The 17,500-nt window shown below is 37.4% G+C and overlaps 4 protein-coding genes across 5 annotated transcripts in view; 1 reads left to right on the plus strand and 3 right to left on the minus strand.

The window, feature by feature from the left end:
* Positions 1-4,690, minus strand: part of LOC138024078 (probable cytosolic iron-sulfur protein assembly protein CIAO1 homolog) — a 22,214-nt gene extending 17,524 nt beyond the window's left edge. For both annotated transcript variants that reach the window (XR_011126892.1, XM_068871170.1), the window contains exons 1-5: positions 4,616-4,690; positions 3,274-3,350; positions 2,499-2,580; positions 2,062-2,142; positions 163-282 (exon numbers count right to left, since the gene is read on the minus strand). Coding sequence is in view for 1 of the 2 variants with exons in the window: in XM_068871170.1 (XP_068727271.1) it covers positions 163-282; positions 2,062-2,142; positions 2,499-2,580; positions 3,274-3,350; positions 4,616-4,652 (397 nt within the window). In the remaining variant the exon portion in view is untranslated. The remainder of the gene's footprint in view (positions 1-162; positions 283-2,061; positions 2,143-2,498; positions 2,581-3,273; positions 3,351-4,615) is intronic.
* The window catches only part of LOC138024113 (dual specificity mitogen-activated protein kinase kinase 7-like), a 336,186-nt gene that overhangs the window by 272,976 nt on the left and 45,710 nt on the right, over positions 1-17,500 (minus strand). The gene's annotated exons all lie outside the window — the stretch shown is intronic.
* Positions 4,805-10,033, plus strand: LOC138024095 (cytochrome c). Its single transcript, XM_068871199.1, has 5 exons — positions 4,805-4,867; positions 6,743-6,834; positions 7,976-8,138; positions 8,517-8,564; positions 9,527-10,033. The coding sequence occupies exons 2-5, from the start codon at positions 6,751-6,753 to the stop codon at positions 9,559-9,561; spliced, it is 330 nt and encodes a 109-aa protein (XP_068727300.1). The 5' UTR covers positions 4,805-4,867; positions 6,743-6,750; the 3' UTR covers positions 9,562-10,033.
* The window catches only part of LOC138024103 (actin-related protein 2/3 complex subunit 5-C-like), a 4,060-nt gene continuing 1,442 nt past the window's right edge, over positions 14,883-17,500 (minus strand). Inside the window, exons 3-4 of the mRNA XM_068871211.1 lie at positions 16,579-16,755; positions 14,883-15,396 (exon numbers count right to left, since the gene is read on the minus strand). Coding sequence (XP_068727312.1) covers positions 15,334-15,396; positions 16,579-16,755 — 240 coding nt within the window. The 3' untranslated portion in view covers positions 14,883-15,333. The remainder of the gene's footprint in view (positions 15,397-16,578; positions 16,756-17,500) is intronic.

The following is a 17,500-nucleotide window of genomic DNA, read 5'->3' on the forward strand; positions in this document are numbered from 1 at the left end:
AATGATGCTCCTCAAGTAAGGATAAACTGTTTCATTTACCCTAACCTTATTGTTACTTAATGGGACACTAAGAATCATATTGGATGTCAAAAATGGGTGTGCGTCTAATTATGTGCTTTTTTGCATATGAGTGAACATTTCACAAAAAACACATTTTCATACCTTCCCATATCCAAACACTCTTATCTCTTCCACAAGTAGCAATAAGCGATCCAGAAGGTGACCAAACCACTGACTTTACTTCATTTTCATGTCCTTCAAGAGTAGCATTGCTTTCAAACTCTACAAAAATTTTAATAATTGTATATTAAATATTATATAAATATTATTTATGTCAGAACACGTACATCATTTTCTGACAGCCTTCCACAATTATATGGAGGCTTTACTACAATCTATTGTTATGAGTATGACCATAAGCAGTGCTTTAAATAAATACCAAAAGCCAATCAAAATTGCCAGTATTTCAGTCAGAGAAGTTGGCTACATGTACTTTTTTTCACTATTAAATTGTAATTAAAGACAGATTCTTTCAAACCTAGGATTAAAATTCACTTTGACAGTGAAGACAGTCTGTTACAATAACTCTACTCAAACCAACAACAACCAACCAACTTCAAATGTAATTGAAACACCTCCATGAGTGTAGAACTCTTACTTTGAGAAGAAACACTTTTAGAGCGACTTTCATATGAAAATAAGCATAAAAACAGAACGCAAACAAAAATGAAAAAAAAACAAATTTTCAGTAGCTTAGTGAACGTGAATGCAAAGAACGCCATCTCTCAATGGAACTTTCTGAAAAGTTTCGCTTTGACGTCATTTGAAATGCAGTAATGTGATTATGCAATCAAACTGTTTACTGTCCATATTAGGAGTTTCCTTGGTGGGAATAAGGAGAAGCTTTGTTTTAATCTTGCCACATTGGTACGTGAAACAAACTGGGAACATTTTTTCAAGGTCATACGATAAGAACTCAATTTTTATGTTCTCATTCTTTCCTATTACTGCATGCATGCTAAATACCTGGGTACAAAATTGGTACCAATGCACAGGAATCCCAATCAGGGCATTGCAGCTACAATATTACATATTAGTATAAATACGCAGGTGATTATACAAAATCGTGCGCTCTCATTGGCTCACTATCTCGGATTATCAGCCGATAATCACCTCAACGGAAAAAATGGCTGCTAGTAGTCGTTTTGCCACTGTAAGTGAAGATGATTTTGCGTTGAAATGTTTTTTTTTTCTCTTTTTTGAAATAATCACCTGTGTATTTATACTACAACAATTATTATGATTTAGTGAAATTGCATCATTTACAGCACTAATTATTATTGTTACATAGATCTTGAAAGATAACAAAGATCCTCGTGGGAGGCTCTGGAATAATCCAAAACCAGAACCAGAAAACTCTGGTTCCTGTTGAAAAACTGCGCATGCATGAAGAGTCTTCTGACTATGCATGGAAATTCAAACTAATGAATGAAACTCCACCATTACAAACAATTTTTCCAACTACAAGATTTGCAGGGTTCAACAGTTTCAGGTGCATAAAACTCCGCAAACAAATTTCAGTTCTTCGGGTGAAAACTAACATCTCGTAAAATGGCAGGAAATGAAACAATTTTTCAACAGCTAATCAAACATGGCCTTTTTTGGATTTGACCAGAGTCTCTCATTCCTGACCACTTGCCAAGGGAGCAATGACTTTGGGAACGAGATTGCAAAGATAGGAGATATTTTACACAGAAATGGGCTTGTCAAGTGAGTCGGGTTGATATGGTAAACTGACCACTATAAAAAAAAATTAAAGCTGATGTTTTGAGGGGCAGCCCTTCATCAGAGTAAATTGGAGGGCTGAGGTTTGAAACGTCAGCTTCCAAATTTCTTTTTGATGGTCAAATTATCATATCAACCCTGTTGATAAACTTATTTCTATGTTTAACTTCCCCACCGATGCAGCATCACAGTTTTTATTTCGAAACTAAACCCATTTATCCATTTTAATAAGAAGCATTTTAGACATCCAAAATGTGGTTCACATTTTTTTCTTACCTCCACTGTTTTTATCCCATATACACACAGTTGCATCAAAGCTTGCTGATGCCAGATACATGCCACTTGGAGACCAATCCACTAAATTACAGAGCAATAATGTTATCATGACATTCAGTAATATTTTATTATAACAATACCTATGACTGAATCAACCCCTGAGAGAGTCCATACAGATTATTATCAATGCTAACATTACCCAGGTAATAAGTTTGCCATCAAACTTAATTTTTTGTATCCATCATCAAATGAGATGAATAATATTAAGGATGCAATAACTGATAGGGAGAGACCTGCCTGGGCTTATCCATCAGATCAAATTAAAACCTACAAATCCTTGTTGTTGCTGATATCTGAATAAGAGTGTGAGCACCTGTAAAAAATAACTTTGTTAAAAGTGATGATGATGTCCATAAGTTGGCCACGTCTTTACCCACCTGATCTGATGGTCCGTTGATGTCCATCCTCTAGACTTGTCTTACAAACCCATTGATCACCTTCCTTGCCCCAAAGACGAATGTAAACATCACAAAAGAAAAAAATACGCAAGAGAAACAAATATTGAAATAACTTGTCATTCAAATCACGAGTCCACTCAAGACAGAAAAGAACAAAATAAGGTAGTACTCATCCAACCCTATAACAGAAAGACTTATAATGGAAAATCTAATGGTATATTTGTATATTTGTAGGTGGTGATCAATCACTCAACTCAAAATATCTCATAATTGCAGACAGTCAAAGCCTTTACATTGGAAGGTGAGATTGAATAATTTAAAAAGCTCAGTTTTGATGTCATCTCCCATAAAAATAGCATGAATTTCTAAGCTAATTCCTAGAGGTAGAAATGCAAGACCAAAGCAATCTCCAAGTTCTCCTTCCTAACCCTAAGCTATCCCCAAGTTGATATTGATGACACAATAATTGAAAACAGCTCCACTAAACTGGACTCTCTGAATTAATGGTATCTTCTAAAGCACTACATCTGTCTCTCAAAAGAGGAATGTATAGTATCCCAGATGTCTTCTCAGCAGCCTTATTTGTTCGCTCAAAGGAAGAAGTGCCTGACTGACTACTGGCCTACATTATTTAAAATTGCTGCAGAAATTTATTTTGTATTCTTTCTTTCAAAAGGATTGAAAGAAATAATGTAAGTTGTACATAATTAATTGGATGGCTGTGACAGAATTGCAATGACCAATAGAATGGTATAGTTTTATCTCCACTACAACTTGCAAGCAATGTTCCAGAGGGGTTCCATGACAAAGACCATATTCTGTCCTCATGACCTAACAACAAAAACATTGACATTGTCACCATGAAAGAAAGAAAGAAAGAATGAATGAATGAATGGATGAATTAATTAATTAATGAACAAAAGAACCATTCATGATAATGGTTTTATTATACCCATGGGGAAGGGGCAACAGGCAAACTTTTATTCAAATTAAGACGATATAATATGAGCTATAAGCCTGTGGAGTAAATTAAAGAAAAGTATATATATATATAAAGTTCAAAATAAAACAGTATATTGGATGGTTGATTTAAAAAGCTGCTAACACGACTATGTAAAATAATCACATAATATCAAAAACGTAAGACAGTACAATGTCTAAAGTAAAAAAATTGTTAAAGTCACGTTCTGTAAGTGACGATGCCGTCAAGAAATGAAAATCCAAGAAGTAACTTGCTCTGGTTACAAAGGCATCACTATATCATATAATTTGTTGCATAAAGCAATAAGACATTATGCACATAATACACATTTTCACGGTTTCTGATGCCATATTGATTAGGGAACAAACACGCCTTAAATTACAGTGAATGTATGTGAATTTTGCCGACTTGGGAACCATTATAAATCCTTTAAGGTCTGACTATTGTGGATAGCGAGAATACCTCTCAAAAAACACGTCTAATGAGATTATTTTCGTGAAGTATGACAATAAGAATCAAGCTATAACGACGGTAAATGAAATTTATAAATTTCATATAAACCCTTGTGGTCAAAATTATGCAAATTCCCGCGAAATTTGTGGCTTGTGCAATGATCAGATTTTCCGTTGAGTGAATGATATTAACAACATGACTAAAAAGACTTCAAGACTTTTGAAATCTGCCATTTTGAAGCGGAGTTATAGAGGTTAAAATTCGGCCAAAATCCCATGCATTCACTGAAGGCCGCGTTTACCCCCCAACCAAGACCGCGTCAGAAACCGTGAAAAGGTCTATTGTAGCGACTGAAAGTTTATTAAACATGAATCTCTTAGTAAGAGTAGTTATATTTACTCACTTATTTGTAATCTTCCCTGAATTTTTATTCCAAAATTTCCAAAAAAATACTTTACTAAACTTAAATACACTGTACTTATACGTACGTACAGCTTGATTATTTTGGTGTCGATGTTCTTAAATCAACAAGTTTTTCTGCTGTTTAATACGTCTACCGGTCGACACCGTTGTTACACAAAAGCCTTAGAGATTAATCTTAAAGGAACAGAGACAGAAAGTTAAAAATTTGACAGTGCTAAGTCACCATATCCCCTTATACCTTTCAACGTCTGTAAAAGCTCCAGCCGTCCGGACATGTTTACAAAAGATAGAGCAAAAATCTCCCAGGCGTTAACAGTAATATCCCAGGATCCCTTGTTAATTTTGAGCCTGCGATTATTTTGGGACACGAGATCATGCGCGCTAATTACTTTCTTACATAAGTGGTGGTGACGCAAGCATTCTTGCCAGTTTCACGTTGTCGCTAGTGAAAATTTGTGTAGTGTTGACCGGTTACATTTGATCTTCAAAGGTAAGTTAAAATCAGGCGTATCTCTCTGTAAACTCGTTAGGGGATAACCTATATTTTCTGCAGTGGATTTTCTGAGATATTTCTAAAGTCTCTGAAACAACGATGTTGATTTTCCGGCCCATGCACGTGAACAATCGCGTGGCTTTTACCGGCTTTTGGTTGTTTTCAGTGTTGCGAATGAAATTACTTCTTTCTGTGACTGTTTCCTCGCTTCATACATTCAAATCTATACACCCTCGAAGTGCATTAAAATTTCTTGGAGTCTAGAAACGTTTTTCGGGTGAAGTTTATCATTGGCGACTCGAAATGCGATGATATTGTTTCGACATTTGCCAACAAGGGTAAACTTTCAGGAAATGTGCGGAAGTTCACATGAGTTGTATAGATTGCGCAATTCTACGACGAATCGTGTAGACTCTTCCTGAAGATGGATTCGGTTTTTCTCTATATTCTTCCACATTATCATAATCACTGATCCTGTTCCAACAGATATTCGCATGTTGGCCACAGTTTGATGTATGATGAAATTTTCTTGATCAAAGTTTACTTGTTTATATTGAGGAGAAAGAACTAAGGAGAAGACACACGTTTTACGACCACCTTGTAAATGGGCGTAAAAGTAAATGTAATTTAATTTCAACAATTGGTTCCTGTTGTAGCAAGTTCCATTGTAAATCGTTATATTTGACTATGGACAAATTAGTTGTGGTGAAGGAATATGGTAGCCAATGGTGCCCAATATTCCTCCTCTTTGTAAGCCATAATAATCTTTTCAATATACTGTAGCAACTGTGGTCCAATCCAGTGATCAGGGAATCAATTCCTTCCAGAGTCTTTCTTCCCTTTTGTTAGTCCATTTACCCTACTTGGGTTCAGATGAATTACAAAGGGCGCTTTCCTTTTGTCAGAACTGGCCATCCAGACCCGTCAGTTTGCAAAGAAAATGCAACAGTTTGAAGGAACACTTACATGATAATCCCTTGCATTCTTCTGGTGAAGAATACACTGTATATCTTCCTAAAGGTTTGTTAATTTGAAGGCGTTGTAGAGTTAGTCCTGCCAAATGCCTGGTCTGTCCGGTCAGTTCTGTCAAATGGAAAGTGTCCTATTTATAGAGAACACTAATAGATGATTCTGTATTCTGTTGAAATTAAATTGCTACACAGGCAACATTTAAAAAGGGGTTTCATTCCTTCACCCTTTCTCTCCTAAGGACGATTGTAAATATTTTTACTCTAACACCAGATGATTTTACTCGTCAATGGTTGGCTGCTTCATATATGTAATCGCATGGGCCCGAGGGCAATTACGGATTAATTTCACGTGCATTTTCAAAGTTCTCACAAAATTGCCTGAGTCGCAAAGTGACGAGGACAATTTGGAGAACTTTGAAAATACAAGTGAAATTAATCCTTAATTGCATAAGGTCATGTTACAATTACATGTTTATGATCACATGAAGGACAAAATTACTGATGGAAGCCGGCATCCCAATGCCGCGGTAAATGACAGTAAACTGAAGTGACAAAGCTGGTTCAATGAACACTTACAGCAAACAAGCTCTCTTTGGGTTAAATTTCAATTATATAAATTGTTGCTGTCAACAGAAATAGCACTGGAAATGTATTTTATATGTTGACAAAAATCAGTTTAATCAGAGTCAGAATCTGGAAGAAAGATGCTTGCTCTGTATAAACAGATGTTAACCAATCAGGATCAAGTAATCATGCTCTCTTGATTACTAAGTGCCCTTGTGATAAAGAAAAAATGCCCTCCATCTCAACCAATCAGCGTTCAGTAATTTTGCCCAGCCCGTAGGGTTAGGTCCACTAAAAAACCGTTTCCCTTAATCATATGAAATCACTTTCCTTGCAGAAAAAAAAATGGGTGATATACCGGAAGGAGATGCCAGTAAGGGGGCTAAGATATTTAAAACAAAGTGTGCTCAGTGCCACAGTGTTGAAAAGGTGAGTCATGTGGTGTAATTTTCCTGTGATAAAAGGTTTAAACACCTGAGCAGCTTGAATGTTAATTGCTGGATCAGAACCCCAGATTTTGAAGAAAATGTCCTTTCAGGCTTTGTAGAATCTGTTGGACAGAAATTAACCAGCTAACTTTGGTTAACTGATTTTGGAGTCAGATATTTCTCATACAATCACAAGTACATTTTACTCGCTTCTGGTCATGCAAATGCTGTCTCAATTAAATTTTCTCTACCTGTTCTCGAATTCTCGGTGTGAGGTCATTACACTTTCCTCCAAAGCTTAAGTTCCCCATTTGTAAACTGGCCTGCTTTAAAAACTGTGAAAAAAGAATTATGGTAATCTGGAACTCATGAAAAAAAGCCGAGGTATAAATCTTGTGCATAAGCAGGAAAATTGTGAACTGGTGGAAAAGATTCTGAGCTGGATCCTTAGCTCATGGTCTTGTGGCCAGACTCAGGTTGCACAAAACATGGTAAGCGCTAACCAGTGTTGAATGCCATGGAAACCTATACATTTTTGATACCTCTTAACCAACGTTTAGTGCTTACCTGGCTTTGAGGAACTGCCCCCAGGGAATTAACTTCATGGCTGCAAGGTTTGCTTCAATGTGTACTTGTAACTTGTAATGATGTGATTTGTCAAGGAACATTCTTGAAAGGATAATGATTGTTTTTCTTTTAGGCATTCACAGCATTTGACTTAAATTTGCTTAATATAGCTCCACAATCAAAGGTTGCATAATCTCAACTTAGTGGCTCAGCTGGTTGAACATGGGACAACTTTTTTATTGCAGAAGGTCACATATGCCAACCCCGGCTGAGCCAAGTTACTTTTGGAATCCTGATAATATGGGGAAAATATTGTCTTTGTAATGTTATTTCAAATGTACATCTTATGAAGTACTTCTACCCAGAAAATAAAACGTTTCTGGGTATTTTTGTGTGGAATTATGACCAGGCATGAGCAATTATTTTTTGTTATCAATCATTGTTACCTGTAAATTACAATATGCAGCCTGGGGTGTCATTATTAGCTAATGCAGTGGACTCCCCAAACCCAAACTTTCTCTTTATTTATCCAGTTGGTCAATTACTGATTCTGTTTTGTAAACGTTTATTTTCAGGGTGGGAAACATAAGACAGGACCAAACCTACATGGCTTATTTGGACGTAAGACTGGACAGGCACCAGGTTTCTCGTACACGGAAGCAAACAAGAACAAAGGGATAACATGGGGACCAGACACATTGTGGATTTACCTGGAGAATCCAAAGAAATATATTCCTGGTGTGTATTTAAAAGACTGTGGTGGTTGTTGTTTCTTAGCTATCCTTTTCCAGTCTTTTTTGAGCAAGAGTCAAGGCAAGACTTACAGCTTCCTTGTTTTCTTTCTTGCTTGATACAGTATACCGGTAATCTTTAAATAGGTCTTGGAAAACCTCAGAAGATGTGCAATTTGGGAAATTCAATTTTCCAGGCCTTAATAGTTGTGGAATTTAAGTATAGGGTGTAAAGCTGTGAGCTTGATATTCCTTATGCTAACAATTACATGGAAGAAAAGGAACCCTTTGAAACTACCTCACAGGAGACCTTTTTTTACAGGCTTTTAAAAGTGACTTTATTGTTGTGAGCTTTTTTATTGAATTTGTCATTTTTTATCTATAGGCACAAAGATGGTGTTTGCTGGTCTTAAAAAGAAAGCGGAACGAGCAGGTAAGGCTGAATGCAGGCAGAACTTAAGGGTCCACAGAGGGATTTTTGGTGTGTTGCTAAGGAAGTGAAATGTTACTTCCAGTGACTGACGTCATCATATCATGAGCTGACCCACTCACAAGCAAAAGTCACCACACGAACTGTTATAAAAGGTTTTTCCTCGCCCTTCCTCGCACTCATTCTCAGATCAACTGCGCATGGGTAAACAAACTGACTTCCGGTTTGAGAAAAAGTTAAATTTCCAGTGGTCTTTAAATTGAATTAATTTTCTTTTACGTGTTACGTATCACCCCCAAATACAGAATATAGCTAAGCATTGATTTTTTCAAATGATCTTTTTTGAAAAAGTTATGAGTATTTCAGTATCTTTTATGTCTTTAAAAAGAACATTTTTCAAAAGGAAAAGAAAACCATGCTTGGCTGGATGCAAAAACGAATACAAATTATCAAACCACCGATTAAATACTCAAATTGTGTAGCATGGAGACAAATTTAGAGTTTTCTTTTATTGGTCACGTGACCATAAACGTGGCATGATGACGTCATATTTAGGGTCACTGGCTTACAAAAGTTGGAAAATGACCAAAATAATGCTAAATTCTCTCAAATTACTTAACCATTACATCCTTAGCATTGCACCCCAAAAAATACGTCAGTGGGCCCTTAAACTCTTATGTTAATACAGAAAAAGGGTTGCTATGCTGTAGTAGTTTCCTAGCATTGGACATTTGCAGAGGGGAAGAGAAGGTCATGACAAAAGTTACACCCTGACCTCTAGGTTTTATTTTATAAGGATGATAAACAGCAGGCTCCATCTTGCATAATGTTGATTTTTAAACAATCTTAACTGTTTGGAAGTGGGTGTTCTGTCCTTTGACCTTCCTGATGATTTTCTTTTACTTTAAAATTGTTTTGGTTCCTGACAATAATTTATTTATTGTATGTTTTTTCCTTTTCTGCAGACCTGATTGCTTACTTGAAAGAGGCAACAAGCTGAAACAAGTCGCTAATTCGTTAATTTTGACCTGCAATTAAATAGACAGTGTCTTTTTTTTTTACCGAGATTTTACAAAGCATACGTATGACACACTTCGGTTAAGCCAGTGTAGATCACTGGTCAGGAATATGTGTGCATTGTTTTACCAAATTTAAGAAATACTGGTATTGAAACAGGAATTCTCAAGACTGCTTGCTTAATTTGCTGATTTGGTTTTAAAAAGCTGTGTGAACTGTTACTGGCATTTGTTTTTATTCATGTCTGGTTTGTTGTGCACAAAACTGCTGTCCCTTGATGAATTATAATAATGGACAAGAGATACACCAGTTGAGGCCTTTCTCATTTCAGAAAGGGGAAGGTTTATTCTTAGTGCAAGAAATAAATAAACAAGGCAAAATCTACTGTACGAAAGGTTGTAGTAATTCATCTTGGTGAAGTACAGTACTAATTAAAAAGTTATTTGTTGTCTCAATTAGTGCCGCACTCCTACTTTATTATAGGAGAAATAAAACCATTGCCCAAGACTTCCATGTATGGTTTCCCCTAGTTGGATCATTGAAACTCTTTCACATTTTGCATTGCATGATAGTGTAAATACTACCCAGATTATACTGGGTTGTAAATGATGAGATTTTTGCTTGTTTCTGAAAGACACCTTTATCTGGTAAACAAGATAATCTTTTTAGAGAAATCTACTATTCTTAGTTTGATGCTAAAGTGGTACCCATGGAAAGATATGGTGATTGCCTAGAGCTAAGCACAGGCCTCGTTACAACCTGTTCGATCAGTCTGCATTATACTGATAAACTGAAGAAGAGGGGAGGTGAAAGGTAGAGTTGAAGCTAGTGAAAATCATGCTTTCAGTTTTATCCGGACTTTTTCTCTGGTCCCAATTTTGTCATGAATATTTATCAGTCATCATCAAGATCCCTAGCCATATTCTTTTTAAAACTACAGCGTTGGAAAGTAAAGTAAACGCGAGTTTGTTTCTCTTTCACGGCAAAAAGCAAAATAAAGCAGTGCTTGCACACGTCGTAACTAATGTAGAACTTTCGAATGAGTTCTGATTGGCTTAGAGTTGCTTTGTTGCTTGTTGGCTCATTCGGCAAACAAGCTACACTACGTCACGAATGTTTATTCACGATCATCATGTCCTTAGCTTGAAGCGTAAGCGATCCGTTCTTTCGATAAAAGAAAAACAGGCCATAATTTTGCGATTAGAGAAAGAAGAAAAACGAACCAATTTGTCAGCTGAATATGGCGTTAGTAAACGGCAGATATCTGATATCCGCAAGAGCAAGGAAAAGATCGTGGCGTTTGCCGACACGTGTACAAGTATTCACAACAGACAGTGAAGATGTAGACCATATTGTTTTCCAAACGATTACATGTCGCTTTCTTAATGTAATCAGTTTTTGTTCCTCATTAATATTCATATTCTCGATTATCCGGACCCTCGATTATCCGGACTATTTCGTGAAGTCCCAACTAGTCCGGATAATCGAGGTTCGACTGTAGTGTAACAGCTCTCGTAACCTGACATCGTTTTGTATTGTAACAGAGAATACCCAGTTGCCAGAGGTTTTTAGATTAGACCGAGGAACAAGGAGCAACAACTTTTTACTTTGACCTTAAACTACGGTACGACTGGAACCATACGGCTCTATTAAGTTACTTATATAAATGACAGGGCTTACCGGTACCACGTGATATCACTTCCCGTGTGACGTCACAAATGGAGCATTCCAAAATGGGAAGAAGTTCCGCTTCATATAAACCTTTGACAACAAATTGATAAGCAGAACTACATCAATCATGTTCTGCTTTGTTTTGCTACATTTGTAACTTAAATGAGGAGAAATACTGCTTTTTCTGAAGTCACGTGACCTATTTCTCTTAATTACGTGATAAGTAATTGTAAGGTTAGGCTAATTCATAAATAGTACCCAAAAAGTTAGAGATTGATACCAAAACAAAGTAGAAGGGAAAATTTTATTCGTTAGCATCCAATTATAGGTCACGTGATCTGGATTTGAATGTTGTGAACGTTCTGTGCATTTAAGGATGCTTAATAGAGGAACATGCCAAATTTCAGTAACGTTGAACAACGGCTTAACCAGGTGAACCATGCCTTAACATGCCAGCTATTTAAGTTCAGCTTATTAGCCCTCATCCAGCAATCAATCTCACGAACACAGGCCTCGATTTGTGCCACTGCAGAAGCCTGTCCCACAACACTGCAAGAGTCAAAGGACAAATATAGCTGGGAATCATCTGCATAAAAATGAAACCCCATGCCATACTCCCTCACGATATCTCCCAGTGGAGAGGTATAAAGCAAATATCATTATCAAGTCAAGTGGAGTCAAAAAATAAATTGAATATGTTAACAGTTCTAAGGCTAAGTCACTCAAACAGCTTGTCACGTATTGAGACCGATTTTCTGTTCAAGGTAGGCTTAATTTCCTTAATGAACAGCATTTCATAGACCACATAATCATAGCCTGTTCCAGGTTCCCAGATAGTCGGGCCAAGTCTCCACTCATTTTTCGCCCGCATTTTTTGTCCTCTATCCTTACCATCTGGGAGACTGGAAAAGGCTAACATAATCATGCTTGGTTGTGCATTTCTTTAGTACTTTGAAGAGGTCGTCAATGGGGATGCTTTTGTCAAAGCCATGTTCAAACTCCAGCAAGTAATGCTCAACGAATTTCAGGACCGTGACTTTTATTTCTCCAAGTGCCTTATGAACTGAAAATGAACTGAAGGTAAAACACCTTACGGAACAAGGGGTAAAGAAGCGGGAATCACATTGCATAAATCAGAAATATGAGGGGTAACAGGCAAAAAGGACCACCTCAGTTTTGAAGTTATTGCTTGCTGTCGCTCACTTGACCCATTGTTTTTCTGGTTATTTTTAATTTCAAAACTCATGTTATTACATTCACGTGCCGTCTTAAGTTTCTTTCTGTGTTCATTGCGTGTCTTTTGTGTGACTTACAACTATAGACGATATCAATGATTGATTCTAACCGAATGGGACACGTACGGTCTCGCGGTCTGTTCCTCGTCCCACATCCTCGCGTCGCTAGTGTCACTTTCTAAAACAAAACACCGAAAACGGGGGTTTTCTACTGTTTGTACACGCAGCACCCTTAGCGAAACCTCGGTCCGGATGTCTTTCGCAGTCACGCCCCTGGATGATTTAGTCCGCAGGTTGAATTTGTTCGGAAGCCCATTTCCCGGAAGCCTCTATCTTCCATATTAACTCTTTGGGTCAACCCTTTTAATTTCCCGTATCTTTCTATTTATAGAAGCAACTCGCAGGGGGGCTTTAGTGGGTGTTTTCACAATGGCTTAGGCCTTGGCAGAGGTTGACTAGCAGTAGAGTTATTTTCATAGAGTTATGTCGTAGAGTTAGAGTTAAGTTTCCAAAATCCTGAATTCAAAATTTTGGAAGGCCTAAATCCTGAATTTAGAAATACAAAAATACAAAAAGTATCCTAAACATACATAAAAGCTAACCTTAGGCCTAATTAGGCCTAAACAAAAGTTTAGCTTTTATGAATGTTGGGCTTCCAAAATCTTGAATTCAGGATTTTGGAAACTTATTTAACTCTAACTCTACGACTCTAACTCTCTATAAGCCTGGTATAAGCCTCTATAAGCCTGGTGGTTTCCTGAGGTCTCCTCGCCTAACAACCTGACATAACTCTATGAAAATAACTCTAAGAATAGCTGTCCCCGCCTTGGCAGGATTGTGCTCCTGAAAGTAGCATATTATGCTACTCGGCAGTGCTCGAAATTTTGCCAAATTATGCTAAAATTATGCCAGAATTCCCAAAATATGCTCTTGATTTCCGAAATTATGCTCACAAAATGACGTATATTCTGTACATATAGTCGCGCAATAACGACACCGAATGTTGGAGTCGTATGGCAGTTGTGCTAGCTTAGACAGTCCCCACGTGAACCACAGTACCAGACTCCTCCAAAAGGTTAACCGTGCACGCAGAATTCGCCAAAAGAGGCCTAGTAACTAAGCATGTCAGAACAAAGTCAATTGTTGGTTTTCATTGACGTGATTAACAGCCATATTGGCAGTGCTCGTTTAAAACTATGCTTTTTTGCTCCAATTGTGCCAAAAATCATGCTAGCACAATCCGCCAAGGCCTACAATAGCCAATCATGAGAGACCTATGGTCAGCCATATATTTCTTGACGTATGTGAACCACTTCATGTCTGTTCTCAGTCACTTGCGTCACATACGTCAAAATATAGTTCTAAAAATTGAAAGATACGGGAAAGGGGTGAATCAAGCGTACAATACAAATGGAAGCTTCGAGCAATGGGCTCTTGATTTGTTCTTTCAACTGCTGGTTACTCCACGAACAACGCGCATTTCGTCGACAGCTACAAATCCAGCTCAGCTGCTTAGTTTCAATGCCCTCATTATAAACCAAGGGAAACTGACAAAGCAATGAGTGGAGTCGGAGCGGTTTTCAAGAGTGTCGTCAAACCAAAACCAAAGTAATTACTTTGGCCAATCAAAAAGGATGGAGACAATCCAGTAAACCAATCGAAACACGAAGTAATTACACGTAGCCGACACAAAGCGCGGGAAAATATGCGAGCCACGATTTGTTTTGGTTTCAGTTCTGATTGGTTGAAAAAATGGCGCGAGAACTTTGAACCAATCACTGAGTGAAGTAATGCAAAACCAAAGCAAGTCGCTAATTACTTTCGACACTCAATTGAAATCGCTCCAACAGCGTTGTATATTTTTATCACTGAATCCGGGGCAATCAATTCTCACGGGGTGCTGAGAATTTTCGGTTCGGACGATGGAAGAACAATTATTTCGATGAGCCTAGGAAAAGACTTGGATGACCATTTGGTTAACGTGCAAAATAAGCGTTTACATATATTATGGACAACCCTTAACATTTGAAAGCGGGGCAGCACTTCAAATGTAAAATCAACGATATCTTATCTTCATCTTCATTTCTAATATGACCGTGAAAAAAGCTGCCTACGGGTCACCTTTTTAGAACTGAATTTAAAGAGAGTTTTTGTAGTTCGAAAAAAATTAAATAACCGCATGCTGAAATGCGCGTCATGATTTCGCACAAATACGCACCTTTATATAACAAGCAATTCTCAGGCTAAATAGAGCACTCTTGTCTAGTTTTCGGTCGGGATTTTACAGTACGGATCATCACCACGGAAAGGGTCCGTTTCCTTATTTTCCCGTACTTCCACAACGTCGGGCCAATATTCCCCAGTACGGCCACCCCTTTCATGAAAAAAAAAAACCCGATAGAACACTCCAACTCCTTTATTTCAAACAGAACTTAAATGACAAGTTTTTCAAAACAAACAGATGACATTAAAAAATGGCTTTTCAGTCCCCGAAAAGGTTTTTGGGTCTTTCAAGAAAAGGATCCTTGGTCCTAAATACCACAAAGGTAGTTCAAGGACCAATCAGAGTCTTTCTGTGATGGTGCTTTTATTCATTTTAATTTTCCTTAGTGAATTGACAAAAACAGATGTCTCTGTGATTAAGGGGCAAAGAATTAATTGTCTGTTCAAGGGATGGTCACAATCAGCAATAATTATAAGAGGTTTTTTGTTAAAAAAAAAAAAAAACAAAAACAAGATAATTATCACAAAAACCATTTCACATGAACTTGAAATCCAACGTTTTTTAAACATTATCAACTGCTAAGAAAATTAATATATTTTCATTAAAATTGACTTTCTTCATTATTTTATACATTCTTTCTGTCAGTCAAAACTCTGACAATAGAACCCAGGCCACTCACAGCTAGAACCTGCGATAGAGAAAATGAATATTAAAAAATGTCAAGTTGCAAAAATTATTGTATATGAACCAGTACAGTGAAGACATTAGGCTACAGCAGACTTGGTTTAGCCCTTTCATGCCCGGGCGGCCCCCATTGAGGAGTAAAATAGATGAGTGTCACTTGGGGGGGGGGGGGGGGGGGGGGGGTTAAGCAAATTGAAAGGCTGATGCTACTTTTTTCTTGAAAGAGCAAAGAAAAGACATGCTTTGGATATACCACAAACACAGTCTTGAGAATAAGCCACACTTCTTCTGTTTAGATTTTGGGCCTTATTGTAAACGTAGGTGCAGCTTACCTCCAAGAATGTCTTTTTTGGATGAATATGTTGCATGGTTTGACTTTGGGGTTAGCATTATTTTTAGGTTAAGGTAAATGCAACTGTTTATCTACACTTGAGTGTTTAATCAACAGATCTATGCTAGGGATTGAAGATAACCTGCAAATACAGCTGACTCACTTCACCCACACTGCTTGAAGCGTTTGGGCGAAAGAGTCAGCTGTACTCAAGAATGCTTAGGCCCAGACCTAACATCGAACCTCACATGAGACAACCTAAATGGTAGTTCACGTTGATCCAAATTAATTGTGGGGTCAAAGCTCTAACTTAAACGTTCCCTGGCTAATGTAAGAGGGAGCCTTTGGTAGATTTTACTCTGGCTAATGCCAGATAATTTTACTCGCTGAATGAGGCTGCTTTAGATATGAATGGGTTAACAACATCTAGAACCACTCAAAAACATGTCCCTTTTAACCCCCTTGTCACCTGAGAACAAGACTTTTATGGATTTTACTGTGGCTAATGCCACATGATTTTACTTGCCGAATAGGGCTGCTTTAGGTGTGAATGGGTTAATGTCCAACAAAATGCAAAAGTGAAAAATTAATATGTATTATCATACAAATTTTTAAGTTATGAGTTAAGTTCAACTCATGAGAAGTCCGATATTTCTCATAGCCTCGATCCTTGCACATTCTAATCTGAGTAGAACACATAGAACGTGTTGGTCCATCCAAATACAATTTGTCAAACTTAATTGAGTCAAATGTCGGACTTATTATGAACTTAATTCGTTCAGACTATTTAGTTACCCTCATGTGAAGTGTGAAGTTTGGCCTAGACCTTACAACCTAAAGGAAGTTGCTGCTTACCTTTTCATGCCACGTAAGCAATAAAGCACTTGATCCTTCGGTTGGTTCAGCAAATCCTCGGTATATATACTTCATCAAGACATCTTGATCATTTTTGTCCAATGTGTTGACAGCTTTCTCAATTTCAGCCGCCTTAACAGCAGTCAGTACTCGCATGACTAGGGCAAATGCCTTGTCCTGAATAAAGGAAAGCAAGTTAACAAGCTGAAGTCTGAATATGCGGCAGATAGTCCTGGGACATCATTAATGATAAGCACATGCAGGCACCATTTTCACGATCAACTATCGTCAACGCTGATTTGGGCCTTGACTGGACACCTTCACACATTTGCACATCACTTTGTCACAAGAGTAATTGGATAGCAAGTGTGCAATAATTTCATGTGAATGCTTTTCTTTCTTCACGTCTAAAAATCTAACGGATCCAACAGCTAAGGCTGTCAAATCATTAACTGCACTGCCACAACATTCTTGTATTTTGTCATGGACACATTCTTTTAAATGTTATTGGTAGCTGAATTTCTTGACATGAAAATAAATTACCCAGGAATTAATCATGAAATACTTGAGCAATAATATTATTACTCCCTGGATTGTACAATACAAAAACTTTAATAACACTTCCTAAAGAGGGCTTTTCAGAAATAAAATGGAATGTGAATTAAGTAGAACTCAAATGCAAAACTCTATGAGATCAAAATGAGACAAAGGACAAATTATGGCTGTAACTTAGACTAAGAATGACTTGAAAGGGCAGTGGCAAAAAAGTTAGCCCTCAATTGAACAGAGTCACTTAAGGTAGATTTCCACTACCCGTGTAAATTTTACGTACGTTATCGATGTGAAATTGACTGACTTAACATGCGTAGATAAAATACAAGATATAATACGAACGGCTTGTGTTTAACGTAAAAGTTGAAAG

Source organism: Montipora capricornis, chromosome 2 (genome assembly GCF_036669925.1).
Source record: "Montipora capricornis isolate CH-2021 chromosome 2, ASM3666992v2, whole genome shotgun sequence".
Lineage (NCBI taxonomy): Eukaryota > Metazoa > Cnidaria > Anthozoa > Scleractinia > Acroporidae > Montipora > Montipora capricornis.

Coding starts and splice junctions, on each gene's coding strand:
- LOC138024095 (XM_068871199.1), top strand. CDS start 6,751: ATGGGTGATATACCGGAAGGAGATGCCAGTAAGGGGGCTAAGATATTT. Junction 6,835..7,975: donor AGTGCCACAGTGTTGAAAAG/GTGAGTCATGTG, acceptor GTTTATTTTCAG/GGTGGGAAACATAAGACAGG. Junction 8,139..8,516: donor TCCAAAGAAATATATTCCTG/GTGTGTATTTAA, acceptor TTTTATCTATAG/GCACAAAGATGGTGTTTGCT.